Source organism: Malus sylvestris, chromosome 3, assembly GCF_916048215.2.
Source record: "Malus sylvestris chromosome 3, drMalSylv7.2, whole genome shotgun sequence".
Lineage (NCBI taxonomy): Eukaryota > Viridiplantae > Streptophyta > Magnoliopsida > Rosales > Rosaceae > Malus > Malus sylvestris.
Genome location: NC_062262.1, coordinates 25,074,957 through 25,088,131, shown reverse-complemented (window position 1 = coordinate 25,088,131; position 13,175 = coordinate 25,074,957). Strand labels below are relative to the sequence as shown.

The window sequence follows — 13,175 nt, the reverse complement described above, 5'->3', positions numbered from 1 at the left end:
CTAGCCCGCCTAGAGCCCATCCGATTTTTCCAACCAATTTGCAAGAAAACACCTTGGCTCACCACCGCCTAGCGCCTAGGAGCCGCCTAGGCCGTTTTTTAGAACATTGCATATATGACGATGACGTATTATATTTATGATGAATTTAATACATTGTTAATAGTTGATCAATGTGTGTCCCAATTCCTAACTCAACCCCTCATCTTACACTAGTATATCTTTATCCCCTAGAATATCATTATATAAAAATAAAATAAAAACTAAAATGACTTACATAGAATGAGAGTCATGTTGCGTTCCGGTCCAAGAGCATATTATTATGTATAATTATTTTTTACATGATAATATATTATTGGACCAAAATGATATAGTAACGAGGGCTATATAATTTAAAATAAGTGATCCTTAAACTCCAGAAGCAGAGATTCGGAGAAAAGATCTCAATTCCTAGAAACCCTAGCTAGATAATATATATTTTTATTGGATTTAAGTTGAAGAAGAGTCAAGATTTGCTGACATTAATTTGTTTGAAGACAACGTACAAAGGAGAAGAATAGAAGCTCCTAAGAGCAACTCTAGCGTAAGTTGGAGCCTGATGGACAGGCCACTTTGAAGACCCACACGCCCTAGCAACAACCTCCAACCTATTCGGGTGATTGGGGAGGGAGGGAGCCCAAGTGAGAGGCCCGATATGAATTGGTGGTCCGAGAGCCCGATGGCCAGATGATGCAACGCTGACGTAAGGGTGGTGTCAGCCACTTTTTTATTATTTTTGCATTAGGCGTGTGCACAACACGCGGGCGTGGGGGAGCGTCTCGACAACATTTCAGAAGCCTGGGGCTTGCGATGCAGACGATAGAATGTTACCGTTGGTGGCCACGTGGTGTTTTCTCATTCATTGGATTTCAATAGTTACTTATTCTGGACCATTGTATTTCCAACGGTAAAAAAAAAAAATTGAAACCTTCCTAAATATTAGCCGTTGGATTTGAGATCAACGGTCCACATTATTCGCCTTTATAAATTAAAAAAATTAAATCACATTTAAAAATTTGCCATGTGGCCCAATTTGGAGGGTTGGATTTCAATTTTTTTTTTAATCCAACAACAGAAATTAATTAAGTTAATAAAAAATGTTAAAAATTAATAAAAAATCAGAATTTTTTTTAAATTAAAAAAAAAAAGATTTTACTTTTCCATAAATACCTTCTCATTATCTTCTACCTCATTCCAATCTTTCAACCATATTTTCTCAAAGTTTCAACCATAATTTCATATATTCTCAAAGTTTCAACCACAATTTCATATTTTCTCAAATACTTTCAACTATATTCCAATCTTTCTCTCAAAGTTTCAATCCAATTGGTTTCCAACAAAATGACTAATGATGCCGGTACGAATTGGACACTTATTGAAGATGTTACGTTGTGTTCTAGCTGGGTTGAAGTTACTCATGATCCGATTACGGGTAATGAGATGCAGTTGTGAGAAATGTGGAGTCTTATTCATACCAATTATCTTGAGAAAATTGGTGGGAAAAGAACCAAAGACTCGATGTCCAGTGGTTGGGGAATCTTAGCCAGTTGTTTAGTCTTTGGAGAGACGCCTTGGCACAAACTAGTTCTAATCTTCGACTTGGGGAAAATTTAACGGATCAGGTAATAATATATTATTTATTTGTTTATGCTATACCCAAATTTAGTTAGCTACTTTGATTATAATTATTTCTTCTCCCGCATTGTGTAGACACTTCAAGCACAAACTTGGTATAATGCCAAAACAAAAAACAAAAACAAATCATATGTTGGAATATTGTCAAAAACAAAAAACAAAATTTAGAGTTATGCCTATCGGTTCAGAAGTTGTCATGAACAACATCCCTCTACACTCTACGCCCGTTCATGACTCGCATGTTCATGAAATCAAAATAGAAGAAGTGCCGGAAACATCCCCTGAACAAACATCGGGGTTGACCCGATATCCAATTAGGCCTCCAGGTAAGAAGGTTTCAAAGAGAAAAGGGAGTGCTTCTAAGAATGATTATGAAAAATATGGAAGAACTTGCTCGCCAAGGTGAATTGACTTTGGTGTGGGAAATGGTTAAATTTGAGGCTGATAAGGCTAGAGAGGAGGCAAAAGCGGCAACTGCTAAGAGATTATTTGAAGCTAATGAGAGAGAAAGAGAGCTACTTAGGCAAGAAAGGGAAGAGCTTAAAGAAGAGCTCAACAAGATCGCAATATTATGAAGGAGCCTATAGAAGGGAAGTCATCGAATTCTAAATATTTTTGGAATTCGGAGAAAGCGGACCTGGTGCGAATGAGACGTGCAAGGGAAGCGAGAGTAAGAAGAGATGGTCCTAGCACCACAAGAGGAGATGATCCTAGCACCACAAATTGGTTAGGTGATGATTTTCCATTCAAGAGGGACTAGGGAATTTGTTTTTAATTGGAGCCTATAATTTTCCAATCACTTTAGGTTGTAATTTCTTATTTATTGAATAGAGTACTTTATGTTGTTTCCAATTTATTGAATTTAGTAATTTATTTAAAGAGTATATTTATTTAATTTGGTAATTTATTTAAACTAAAAGTATATTTATTTAATTTGGTAATTTATTTAAACTAAGTGAATCTTTATTCAAAGAACATAAACACACCAAATAAAATTACATAAACATACCAAATAAAATTACAAACACACCAAATAAAAAAAAACTCACCTAATGAACTTAAAAAACACACCAAATAAAATTAAATAAACATACCAAATAAAAACAAACATACTAAATGAACTTAAGTTTCTTTAGCTTGTTTCAATTCCCACTGGTGCTCTATCAAGTCAATTTGCCGGGTATTGTGCATATATGAGTCCTGAAGTGCAGTATATCGTTGAATGAGCATTTCATTGTAACGTATCCTTTTGTAATGGCTCATGTTGCAAGGGTTCTTTGGTGGCATCATGAGCACAATATATTTGTGTTCTGAAATTGTTCATCGTGTCTGGCTCATATTCATCAACGTCATCATAATCGTACTCATCTTCCACAATCATGTTATGAAGAATGATGCACGTCATCATGATGGATTGAAGTGACTCTAAATCAAACATTCTGGCAGCACCCCTGACAATCGCCCAACGAGCTTGAAGGATACCAAAACAACACTCCACATCTTTCCAACACCATTCTTGATAGCTTGCAAAATGTTTTTCCTTTGCACTTCGCGGACATGGGACTATTTTGAAAAACGATGACCATCTTGGGTAAATGTTGTTTGCTAGGTAGTATGGCCTGTGGTACTTACATCCGTTAACCCAATACATGACTCTTGGTGCTTTTCCTTGCAGGACATCATTGAACATTGGGGATTGGGCAAGGACATTGAGGTCATTTTGAGCCCCTAGAACACCCAAACAAGCATGCCAAATCCATGTATCAAATTATTCCACCACCTCCAAAATGATCCTTTTTGCTCATTTTCTATCCCCATAAGCTCCTTGCCATGCACTTGGATAATTTTTCTAAGTATAGTGCATACAGTCGATGCTTCCAATCATCCCAGGAAAACCTCGCATCTCGGCCTTCTTCAGAAGCCTTTGCAAGTCCATCTCAGTAGGTCTCCGGAGGTACTCTGCGATCTAGATAGATTCGATTACGGAGAAAAACCTCATCAGGGACTCAAGAATGGTTGATTTCCCCATCTCGCTATCTCATCCACTTGGTTTACAGATGCTTCATATTCAAGCATCCGTAAGGCAACAATAATTTTTTGCTCAGGAAGGAGACCCATAACACCAAAAGCATCATTCTTTTGCACAAAGTAAGAATCATGGTTGCAAATAGGTAACGATTATGAAAAGGTAACGACACGTGGCTCTTTGGCATTGGATAAATATCTTATCGAAATCTATCCTCAATGATTCTAAAAAGGTAACGACATGTGGCACATGACATTGGATAAATATCTTATCAACATCTATCACCAAAAATTGTCTTTTTGGATTGTGACACGTGGCGCAACGAGAACGATTAAAAATCTTATTCGAAATTACAAATAAAATTATTTTGTATTATTTTATAAAATAAAAAATACTAATATTTTATTGCCTATTGCCATGTCTATTCAGTGTAGGGGTGGAGATACAAAAGCCAGTTACTGTTTATTAAAGGTAGTTACTGTTCATTGGAGGCTATTCAATAATGACTTGCCCTAGGGGGCTTTTGCAATGCTGGAGTTGCTCTGATTGTCTTTCCCTTTTGTTCTTCACTGTGACAAAGCACATAAGGAACTCCATCTGTGTGTCACTACTATAGCATTGTCAATCGTCAAGAATTTATTTGTGTCACGATGCCACTCAATTTGTACCTAACTCAATTAGACTTTATAATTTTTGCATTTTTGTGCTTGGTCCATTCAATTTTGTAAATACTATGACTTATTTAGGACTTGGCTCGAAACAATTTGAGCTTGCACCGAGTTTTGCTCGTGTTTAGCTTGTCAAAGCTTTGTATTGTAATAATGTTTTTTATTTCTTGCCTAACACGTATTTGGAGGCCCAAGTCAAATGAACCCAATTAATAAAACAACTTGTTGCCAAAAGAAAACAAACAAATTACAAAATTTCAAAAAGCCAAAGTTCTATTGCCGATAGCCTGAAGTGTTCATTATTTTTAGTGCTAGTGTCTACTTCAAAACGTTTTAGAAATAAAATAATGATAAATGTTTTTTATTCTACGCATGTCGATGAAATTTTTTATGCAAGATATTATTTTGAAATGAAGATTATGGGTTGAGATTTTTCTTTCCAAGCATAAAGAAACTATGGGCTTGATGACCTAGGCTCTCACTAGCTTATAGTCATAAAGAATTTTTTTTTAATGTTCCTATCTTTAAGTAGCGCGTTTGAAAATTTTGGGTTGCATATTTTCATGTTTTATATATTTTATTATTGACATGTGTTGATGCACAAAACCGGAAGGTCTTAGGACAACGTAAATCCGACCGTGAATCTGCAATAAAGCAAAGAACACAAGATGTATCGTGGTTCACCCTAATGTTTGGGCTACGTCCACACTGATGTTGATATTGTTTCACTCTGAATGGTGAATATAAAAGAAGGCTAGAGGCAGTGTGCTCTCTAGCCTATTTTCTTTCTTCCCATGGCCTAAACTTTACCTCCCCTAATGAGGAGAGCGAGGAGTCCTTTTATAGAATAAGAGCTCATCACTTATTACATATTTGCCCTTTCATTTATTACATAATTACATTTGAGTCCTCTGAGTATTTGTACGAGGTCTAAATATGGAGGCCCTAAGTATGGTACAAACAGTAGTCCCCTAAGTCTTTAGTCAAGAGAGTTTTTTGGTTGGAGACTTGAAATTCAGTCCATGTGTGGGCCGAAGTAACTAGATGTCGTCTAGAACTGATACTCGATATGAGGCGGTGCTCAATGTGCAATGATGCTCAACTAGAAGTAGCATATGTTGCGAGGCTGCTCGGCTTATGGCTTATGTTGTCTTGGTTGGTTCGGCTTATGGCGTTGAAGGTGAGGGAGTCTTTTTTATAGAATAAGGGCTGGCTCCTCAATACATAAGTGCTGAGTTAGGAGTGATGCTTGCGGCGAGACGGTTGCTCAGCAGGCGGCGATGCTCTCTAATGATGGTGAGGGAGTCCCTTTTATAGAATAAGGGCTCGCTCCTCAATACATGAATAATGGGTGCTCTCTAATGAAAGTGAGGGAGTCCCTTTTATAGAATAAGGGCTCGTTTCTTAATACATGAATAATGAGTGCTCTCTAATGAAAGTGAGGGAGTCATTTTTAGAAAATAAGGGTTCGCTTCTGAGTACATAAATAATGAGCTAAGTCCCCTAAGTATTTTTCATGAGGCCCAGTTACAAAAGCCCAATATATGGTACATAGTGTAGTCCCCCAAGTCTTTAGTCAATAGAGTCTGTTGGCTGGAGACTTCAAATTCAATCGATGTATGGGTCGAAGTGGTGGTTGTTCGGAGGCGGTCTTTGTATACCATGCATTGAAGCTTTGAAAGTGAAGTTTTATAGGTGGGGTTTTGTAAATGAAGCTTTTGAAGCTGGAGCTTTGTAAATGAAGCTTTCGAAGCTGGAGCTCTGTAAATGAAGCTTTCGAAGCTAATTGACATGAGTGATGCTCATGAATGTTTATGTTGATTGACATAAATAATGCTCATGGATATTGACATGAGTGATGCTCATGAATGTTTTATGTATGATTGACATGAGTGATGCTCATGAATGTTTATGTATGATTGACATGAGTGATGCTCATGTATAATTTTGGAGTATTGGACGTACTTTTGATCACCTAGTTGGTGATAATAGCGGCAGGCTGCCGAATTTTGGAGTACTGGACGTACTTTTGATCACCTGGTTGGTGATAATAACGGCAGACTGCTGAATAATTTTGGAGTACTGGACGTACTTTTGATCACCTGGTTGGTGATAATAGAGGGTGAACCTTAAGTGGAGGGATGAAGGTTGGAGTTTGAAACTATAGGGCCTGGCTCTTTTGGGCATATGGGCCTTCGCCCTCCACATAACATTCCAGCCCACTATTTTGGGCTTGCAGACATTTTGCCCTTTTTTTTTGGCATGTTGCCTTCTTTCTTTATTTATGATTACCCTTTGGTGGGGTTATACAGATGTCTCCAAAAGATAAAAACTGAACAAGTTTTTATTTATGCTGCCTTCTTCCAAGACCCATCTTTTGGGCATATGAAGCCATAGTGCTCCCCGAAAAGTTGTTAGACTTCTTTAATCAGCGACAATGTTGATCAGTAGAGCTGGTTGCTCGATAATTCCTGAAAATAAGTGGCAGCATAAGTATGACTGTATAATGAATAAATCAAATTGATAAAGTTTGTCAGGGCAAAATATTGTACTGTGTGCTTTCTATGAATAAATGATTTATTCAGTTGTGTGGTAAATCACATGTTGTATAAGTGACATAGTTTAATGGCAGTCACAATACTCTAGGCCATGAATAAATATTGTTTTAAGTAATTGAAATATGAGTCAGTACATGTGATAATTATGAGGTGAATACCACAAAATGAAAGGATATGATGCCCGATTATGTCACATGGCATAGGAATAGTGATGTGCCGAAAGATTATCAGCATTATAATAAAATATTTAAACACACATTTCTGTATTGTGCAATGTGCAGGAGCCAATGATAGATCACCACAACTTTAAATAATAAAACTTTGCATGATGTGCTTTGCCACGTTGATAGTGATCATGTGATAAATATCATAAAATAATAAAATAATAAATAAATAATTTAAGAAAACATAGTGATGTAAAAAGTAAAGCTTTTTTTTTTCTTTTCTTTTGGTAGATGGCAGACAAAAGAAAAGTAAAGCTCTTTTCTTTTTTCTTTTGGCAGATGGCAGGGAATAATAATAGAGTTGTTATGAGAAAAGAATCTTATCTCCGCTTTTCCCGTGGTATTCGCAGGAGATGAGATCAGGGTCAACAACTGAACAAAAAAACTTCTTGAGTAATTAGAGATCTTTCTGCAACTCCGGGGTCATGGTTGGTGCAGGCATGTCAAACCAGCTTGTTCCCACAGCCTCTTCGTTGCCAGGGTTCTTATCAGGATGGTACTTCAAGGCGAGCTTCCGGTAAGCCCTCTTGATCTGCTCGTCGGAGGCTCCCTTGGGCGCCTTTGGGATTTCCATCTCCTAAGATGGTGACTTTGTCTCTGGGTGGAGAAGTGACACTTGGCTGTGCCAATGACGACATAAACTAGCCAGCAAAACAGTTGTTGGAGACATAAGTGTGGGGGATGCCTTTAGCCTCAATAGCACGCCGGATTTGGACCTTGGCGTCAAACGAAGACTTGGCTAGCTCAACTGCATTCACTCGATCCACATCATTTCCAAACTTCGACGGGAAAAATCTCTTGATATTGCCAGCTTTTTTTATGGTTGCAATGATCTTGGTTTGGTCTGCAGTTTGCAGGAAAATCTTGGTATGATCTTGAAAGCAAGAACCTGGGTGTTAACTATTACTTCATAATCGATGTTGATGTCAGCCACAAGGACCTGTGAAATAACGACGAGCTGCTCATCTGGTGATTGTGGCATTGAATGTAGCATCTTGTCCAAAAGCTTGACAGGAGCTTCAAATTCATATTCCTTTCTATAATATGGACACTGGAGATGCACAATAGTTGCATGTAGTACTAATTAATCAAATCCCTCTCATTCTGTTTACGACACCTCTGAAATTGCTTTCAAGATGGCCTCTTACGGCGAGCCCTGGTCGTCCTTCGACAAAGTCGGCGAGTTTTCGCTGTGGGAGCAGTTGAGGTGAGTCCGTCGCGCAAAGTGGATGTCTCGGGTCTTAAAGTGGCGGCTCAACCTAGGGGAGGAGAGTCTGCGGGTCCTGAACGAGGCAGGGGCGGAGCTCCAAGCGACATGAACGGGTCGCCACGCTTTTATTAGCAGAACGGAGCGAAGCGCAGTCCTACACGCCATTTCTGGTCCTTTTTCGATTTCGAGAACAAATTGTTTTGTCCGTGTGTATGTGTTTTTGGTTTTTGTAGATTCACGGTGGAGGTTGTGAAGTTTTCACGGTGGTGAGATGGAAAAATGAAAGAGAACTGACATAGCTTTTCGTGTCGTTTCCCACAGACAGCGCCAAATGTTGATGCACAAAACCGGAAGGTCTTGGAACAACATAAATCCGACCATGAATCTGCAAGAAAGTAAAGAACACAAGATGTATCGTGGTTCACCCCAATGTTTGAGCTACGTCCACACTGATGTTGATATCGTTTCACTCTGAATGGTGAATATACAAGAAGGCTAGAGGCAGTGTGTTCTCTAGCCTATTTTCTGTGGCCTAAGCCTTGACCTCCCCAAATGAGGAGAGTGAGGAGTCCTTTTATAGAATAAGGTCTCCTCACTTATTACATATTTGCCCCTTCCTTTATTACATAATTACATTTGAGTCCCTCGAGTATTTATACGAGGTCTAAATACGGAGGCCCTAAGTATGGTATAAACAACATGCATTGTCAAGATATAGTTGTGGAAGAATAGGATCCCATATCTAGTATATGAAAAAAGAATATTCAACTTATATATATGTGATGTTGCACTCCTAGTATCACTAAGGCCTTTATGATAAAACCTAATATTTAGCAATAAATTGTTAAGTTGAGACAATAAATGTACGACCCCTTTCTAATTTTATTGTATTTTATGCCTGTAAAAGGGCTAAGTGGAATTCTTACGTGTCTACTTCAAAATGTCTTAAAAATAAAATACTACTATAATTTTTTTTTCTACGCATGTCGATGAAATTTTTTAGAAATGAAAATTATGTGTCGAGATTTTTCTTTCGAAGCATAAAGAAACTGTAGGAGTGATGACCTAGCCTCTCACTAGCTTGTGAGAGAATAGGATCCCATATCTAGTAAAAGAATATTTAACTTATATATGTGATGTTGCACTCCTAGTATCACTGAGACTGTGATAAAACCCAACATTTAACAATATATGGTTAAATTGAGACAATATGTGTACGATACCCCTTCCTAATTTTATTGTATTTTATGCCTGTAAAAGGGCTAAGTGGAATTCTTACTTGTCCACTTCAAAATGTCTTAGAAATAAAATACTGCTATAAAATTTTCTTCTACGCATGTCAATGAAAATTTTTATGCAAGATATTTTTTTTAAATGAAGATTATGTGTTGAGATTTTTCTTTCGAAGCATAAAGGATTTATAGGTGTGATGACCTAGCCTCTCACTAGCTCATAGTCATAAAGAAAAAAAGTTTAATGTTCCTATCTTTAAGTAGTGTGTTTGAAAATTTTGGGTTGCATTTTTTATGTTTTATATATTTTATTATTGACATGCATTGTAAAAAAATAGTTGTGGGAGAATAGGATCCCATATCTAGTATATGAAAAATGAATAATCAACTTATATATGTCATATTGCACTCATGGTATCACTGAGGTCTTTGAGATAAAACCCAACATTTAGCAATAGGTGGTTAAGTTAAGACAATATATGTACGACCTGTCCCTAATTTTACGCATGTAAAAGGGCTAAGTGGAATTTTTACGTGGATATTTGAGCTCATTTCATATTTTGAATCTCCTTTCTTGCCATTTTTAGTAGTACTCGTCAATACGACACATGAGCTGTAACAACCCGTTTCTAATTTTATGATTTTATTAATTTTAAAGGAATGAATTGACAAGAATGCCTCTAGTGGTGAGATTGTTGACTTTCGTTGACTGTCTTTTCGTGAAGTGTACGAGCTACTATTTTACTGTATTCGTGTAGTTCTCGTTACTATAAACGTGTAGGCGCAATCAGAATCGAAATCAGAGTTACGGTTAAAATTTTATGGAAATACGAACGTGAGGGTACTTTAGTAATTTTGTATTTTGGTCCTTGATTATTTTAATATTTTTTGTGGGATATTTTATTATTTTAATAAAATTTTAGGCTCGTGGGACCCACACCTCACCCGAGCTCTCCTCTCTATTTCTGCCAAGTGTCTTCCTTTTTTCCCAACACTCACGGACCTCTCTCTCTTCACTTACCCTCTCTCTTGCTGCTACCTCACCTATTTTCCCTCTCATCATTCTCATCTCTTTTTCTTTGCAACACCGGCGCCGAGACCCGAGGCACCACCTAGCCTCGCCACTCCGGCGAACTCATCCACCATTAGCCATCACCCTCGTCGCAAATCCATTTAGTGAATTCCTAAGTTTTAACGTAGTTGACCGGCTCGAAGTCTCGGTTTATTTTTTAGGGTTGACTGTTGACTTTCTACGAAAATTGCCTGGGATCCTTCTTAGAGTATTTTGACACTCTGATTCCAAATACGCACTCGATTTTACCAAATTTAGTCATCTTAGTTGAGTTTTACTAATGGGTCCCAATATTATGTTTAGATGCAATTACTATCGGAGACTTTGACTTTCCTAGTTTAAACGGCTGCGACCTTGCAAGTATTTGTGAGTGAGTCTTTTCTTTTATGTAGTATTTATACTCATTGAGTTTCCATATATATATATATATATATATATATATATATATAATTATTAATAAATTCTCCACGGGATTGCCATAATTAAATTAACATTTATAAGAAAGGTCATATTGTTGAGAAATTATGAAATAATCCTACGAGATGGCATGTAAGCTTACTATGAAGGGATGCTTTAATTAGATTTACGGCTATGAATAGTATTATGTTGACTAGAATTATCGAATTACTGTGGCATGACCATATTTACGTTATCTGCTCATTGTGTGCTACACTGGTGTTCGTACTCACCGAGCCAGGGCCAGTCTTCACGTGTATGTTCACATCACATCATACGCTCACTTTGGATCCATTGTAGGTGCTAGTCCTGTCCTAGATTGCTATAGGCAATTAGGATTCGTATGTGATGCGCGTAGTGCCAGTCTTCACGTGATTGTAGTACTAGAGCGTAAATCATTTCTTTACACCTAGTCATGTTCATGTCAGCATACCTCTGCATGAACTCGTGTGTCAGCATATGTCGATGAGCATTCAATATGATATGTTTGTTTATGCTATATTGTGATTGCCAGACATTATGTGTTTATTTACAAATTATTGTTAAGTATTGCATTCTTGAGATATTGCTGGCTACAGTAAGTATTTTCATATTATACATAGTATGTTATATTTGGAAACTATACTTGTTTTATAGCAAGATAATATTATGTTTTCAAAAAGGTTTTACAAAGCTTTATTTTTAGGCTCACTCACCTTGTTTTTCGCCCCTCCAGGTTTTAGTGGCAAAGCTTTCGTGTCGATGAGGATTCTTAGCAAATGTTGGTATAGGTGACTACCTTCGATGGTATAATTCTCATTCTACTTCTACTATACTTTACTTATGCTCTGACATCACGTGTGAAATGGGTTCATTTATGCACTTTTAGGTTTAAATTTATTCACATTTTCCACCTTACTACACTTTATGGCTCCTTATGGGCATAGGCCAACATAGCTCGATTCAGAGTCCAGGTAGACATTTCGGGTTGGGGTGTGTCATGAGCATAGACAGAACATAAATCAGACGTGAATGAAGAAGTAATGTGTGTTTTAAGGTCAAGGGCAATTTGGTAATTTTCTATCTATACAATTGGGTGGAACCTTTTTGCACATGGGCTTTATTTAATTATTTTCTATTTACTGTAATGTGTTGTTTATTCACATTTTTGCTTCTAGGGAATTAACTCACACTCTTTCTCCCTCATCATCTCTCCACCGACACTTTCTCTCTTCCTTACTTTGTCTTCACTCTCTCTTTCTCTCAACTCACTCTCACATTCCCTCTCCCTCATGTTGCAAACATGATGAGTCGATTTTATATTATACATGTTACCTTATTCTTAATATGTTTTGGTAATTATTTTCGTGAGATTTTGATACTTTGATTTATATTTCTAATATAGGACATGCAACTTACTCTTGAGCAAAAAGTAATCAAACGACCGAATTTTGGAGTGATTTCTATTGGAGGGCGTTCACAAATTTTCTACATGTTCGTGTCAGAGTTTCAGTTTTTTTTACCAAGTGGTTAATTTATGGCGGACCAGTGCGTGAAACTGTCAAAGTGATGTTTTGGGCTAATTTGGGCTTTTTGTCGTCCAAAATGGTGTTTTTTGGTGATGGGCCATTATGTAAATATGTTTACAACATCTTAAACTTTAAATCAAGTCGTTTTGAGCCTGATTGGAACTCTGATGGTCCAGAAACGTGATAAATTACTTGTTGGACAAATTTCCTCAGTTGATTTAGATTGTGATTTTAAGTTATCCTTTTATTATTTTGTTTCCTAGTTTTTAGAAGAACTTTTCTATGAAGGATTAAAATTTGTAGTAGTATAAATATGGCTAGCCATCAATTAAAATTATCTACGCACAACTTTGAAGAACTTGGCTTTGAGAGCTTTTAATGATTCAACTTTATTTTTACAAGGTGTTTTCTATCCATGGTTTCAATAATATTTTGCTTTTTAATTATGAATATGATTAAGCAATCTCTTTTTTTTAGGGCGAAGCTATGAGCCTGTATCGTTTTAGTTTACTTTCACTTATTATCAATAAATTGGTGGACAAAGGGACCG

At 37.0% G+C, this 13,175-nt stretch overlaps 1 protein-coding gene across 1 annotated transcript; it reads right to left on the bottom strand.

Moving 5' to 3' along the window:
* Positions 1 to 7,788: 7,788 nt before the first annotated feature.
* On the bottom strand, positions 7,789 to 8,522 carry LOC126617091 (bifunctional pinoresinol-lariciresinol reductase 1-like). The gene is made up of 3 exons (XM_050285155.1): positions 8,296 to 8,522; positions 8,037 to 8,184; positions 7,789 to 7,926 (listed from the first exon to the last, which is right to left on the bottom strand). The coding sequence occupies exons 1-3, from the start codon at positions 8,520 to 8,522 to the stop codon at positions 7,789 to 7,791; spliced, it is 513 nt and encodes a 170-aa protein (XP_050141112.1).
* Positions 8,523 to 13,175: the final 4,653 nt, after the last annotated feature.

What these genes read in the sequence shown, in the direction of transcription:
- LOC126617091 (XM_050285155.1), bottom strand. Translation starts at nt 8,522, where the DNA reads ATGGCGTGTAGGACTGCGCTTCGCTCCGTTCTGCTAATAAAAGCGTGG. An exon ending in AAGGACGACCAGGGCTCGCC is followed by an intron (nt 8,185 to 8,295) that starts GTAAGAGGCCAT and finishes TCCATATTATAG; the next exon opens with AAAGGAATATGAATTTGAAG. An exon ending in AAGTAATAGTTAACACCCAG is followed by an intron (nt 7,927 to 8,036) that starts GTTCTTGCTTTC and finishes TTCCCGTCGAAG; the next exon opens with TTTGGAAATGATGTGGATCG.